The sequence below is a fragment of the Anabrus simplex genome, chromosome 6 (assembly GCF_040414725.1).
Source record: "Anabrus simplex isolate iqAnaSimp1 chromosome 6, ASM4041472v1, whole genome shotgun sequence".
NCBI lineage: Eukaryota > Metazoa > Arthropoda > Insecta > Orthoptera > Tettigoniidae > Anabrus > Anabrus simplex.
The window spans coordinates 73,620,547-73,623,397 of NC_090270.1; the positions used below are offsets into that span (position 1 = coordinate 73,620,547).

Sequence of the window (2,851 nt, forward strand, 5' to 3'; positions counted from 1 at the left end):
ACCCCGCCCCGACAAAAAAGCCTGGGTAAGACATCTTCCAACAAAACCCTCATCTATCTACTCCCATTTCTTTCTGTTACACCCTCCGTTCATTATTTTGTTAGTGTTTAATTTCCTTTCGCTACCTTCGCCATTACATGATTTTTCTTCATTGATCTTTCATTTCTTTTAAGTTTGCATTGCGCTACTCCATTGTAAATATATTTTTCAGTGCCGAACTCTGTAATTCGGCTTCTCGTTGTTTTGGTTTCCCACATAAATAAATAAATAAATAAATAAATAAATAAATAAATAAATAAATAAATAAATAAATAAATAAATAAATAAATAAATAAATAAATAAATAAATAAATAAATAAATAAATAAATAAATAAATCTGAATTTGCTCGCTCCTCTCTGCTTCCTTCCTTCCTATCCCCCTAACGAGGTTTTCATGTTTCTATATGCCACCTGTTATTGTTGCAGGCATGTCGCTGTTCCCGTGGCTGCTGTCCATGACGTTCGTCTCGATCTCTCACAGCACATCGCAGAGCCGACTAGAGGAACTGTACTCATGGCGACAAGTAGATTTCGTGTTCCCAAGTGATTCCGTCAGGCAAGCTGCCCTCGCCTCTGGAGCCTACATACCAGAGAATAATCTTCCTCTAGGGTTAGAAATTTGGGGAGATCGCATCTTCGTTTCCTTTCCTAAATGGAGACCTGGAATTCCTGCAACTTTAACAACCATCCCTCGGGATCCAGAGGGAGATTCCTCCCCAGCTTTGAAACCGTACCCAAATTGGTCTTGGCACTTACAAACTAACTGTGATGGGCTAACCTCTGTCTTCCGTATGGCAACGGATCGTTGTGGAAGACTCTGGGTGTTGGACTCAGGAACAGTGGATATTGCTATCAATATGACGCAGAAATGTCCTCCTCAAATACTGGTGTTCAATTTACTCACTGATCAGTTACTGTGGAGGTATCGTCTGCCAGATGACCAGTTTAAGGATAATTCTTTATTTATAAACATCGCTGTCGACGACCGTGGCAACCACTGTGAGGATACGTTCGCCTACCTTGCAGACGCGTTCCGCTACGGACTTGTAGTGTACAGCTGGAACGAAGACCGATCCTGGAGGATAGAGAGCAACTACTTCTATCCTGAGCCCCTCCATGGTGACTATGAGATACACGGAGTGACTTTCCAGTGGAGCGATGGCTTATTCGGTCTTGCACTTTCGCCAGAAGATCGTAATGGAGAACGCTCACTCTTCTTCCATGCAATGTCAAGTTATCGCGAGTTTGTTGTCCCGACATCTTTCTTAAGAAATGAGACCGCTTCTAAAGACGCAAATCCGTATGCTTTCAGAGTTCTTGAAGAGCCCAGGGGTTTGTATAGAAGTCAGTCCTCTGGATCTGCCATGGATCGTCAAGGTGTGCTATTCTATAATCTCGTTTCGCGAGATGCAGTGGGTTGTTGGAACTCCAGACAGCCATATGGTTTCCGAATGGACCTTCAGGACATCATCGCTTACGACAATACATCTCTCATCTACCCCAATGACCTAAAAGTGGATCAAGAAGCGCATCAGAATGTATGGGTGCTCAGCAACAGATTTCCAATATACAGATACTCAGTTCTTGATCCACACGACGTCAACTACAGAATACTAACAGCACCAACGGATTCCATAGTGATGGGCACTGTGTGTGATCCCAACTACATGTATATTCCAAGTGAATGGATCTGTGAACGTGAGTATTAGAGGAGTTATGTCCTTGCATACATTCATGTTAGTCTGGATAGGCAATAAATTTTGCTAGTGGCTGAATGTCGCACTAACATATCGAAGGTTTTCGGGACGAAAAGAGGGGAAAGAGCTACGATTGGGAAGTAGCGGCGTAACCTCAGTTTAGGTACAGCCCCCCAGCATTTTCTGGTGTGAAAGTGGGAAAGCACGGAAAGCCATCTTCAGGGCTGCCGACTGTGGGATTCGAACTCACCATCTCTCAAATGTAAGCTGACAGCTACGCGACCCCGATCGCACGGCCAACTCGTTCGGTATAGGCTGAAAAGTTCATGGCTTGGAATATTTACATCTCTTAACCTAATGAGTCAAGCAAGATTATTAACGGTCTGAAATTCAAATCAAGTTATGGTTCCAAAACAAATGAAATTAACGAGTGATAAGTCTACGACTCTAACGATAGACAAAAGCTAGAGTAGATACAGAAAAGGAAACATTTGAAAATGGTGGAAGTAAATTCCACTCCTCACGCCTGATACCAGAACTACATGTCCATTGCCTCAATCTTTACAAGGAATCAGATCATTTAATTAAAATTGAGTCATGTTTAAAGTAAGAGCTTTGATTAAATCATATTTAAGATTTGGGATGACATTTTCTTTTAAATAATGTGGTATTTTGTGGAGTAAGTAGTTTCCCACGCAGTCGATCCCTATTGGAACATATACTATTCTAAGGTCACTTTTGTTAGAACACGCTCATGCACGTCCTTCTTTATGTACAGATAGAAGAAAGAAATTCAAGAAGTAATTCATGCAGTTTGAATTATCCAAGCTTTTCAACATAATAAAAGTTACATTTCCTTCTTATGAATTCTGCTTAAGAGTTTTTGAACTATACAACATTTTCTTTCAATAATACTATACACTTTTAAAATTTTAACAACTTCTTAGCACACTGGCTAGCTTTTCATTAACACGCGGATACTAAAATATGTGAAATTCTGAGGTATCCAGCAGATGCTATTCCTTTCAGAACTTCCTTGTTCTTCTAGGACACTTGTATTCCTAACTCTATTCCTTATGCGCAGAATTAACTTAGCCATTTCCACTATTGTCTC

The 2,851-nt window shown here is 40.7% G+C and overlaps 1 protein-coding gene across 1 annotated transcript; it reads left to right on the top strand.

Annotated features, from left to right (window-relative positions):
- Positions 1–444: 444 nt before the first annotated feature.
- LOC136875876 (dopaminechrome tautomerase-like) lies at positions 445–2,495 on the top strand. Its single transcript, XM_067149498.2, has one exon. The coding sequence runs from the start codon at positions 445–447 to the stop codon at positions 1,747–1,749; it is 1,305 nt and encodes a 434-aa protein (XP_067005599.2). The 3' UTR covers positions 1,750–2,495.
- The last annotated feature ends 356 nt before the right edge of the window (positions 2,496–2,851 follow it).

Excerpts from the sequence above, each read along its gene's own strand:
- LOC136875876 (XM_067149498.2), top strand. The coding sequence starts at position 445 with ATGCCACCTGTTATTGTTGCAGGCATGTCGCTGTTCCCGTGGCTGCTG.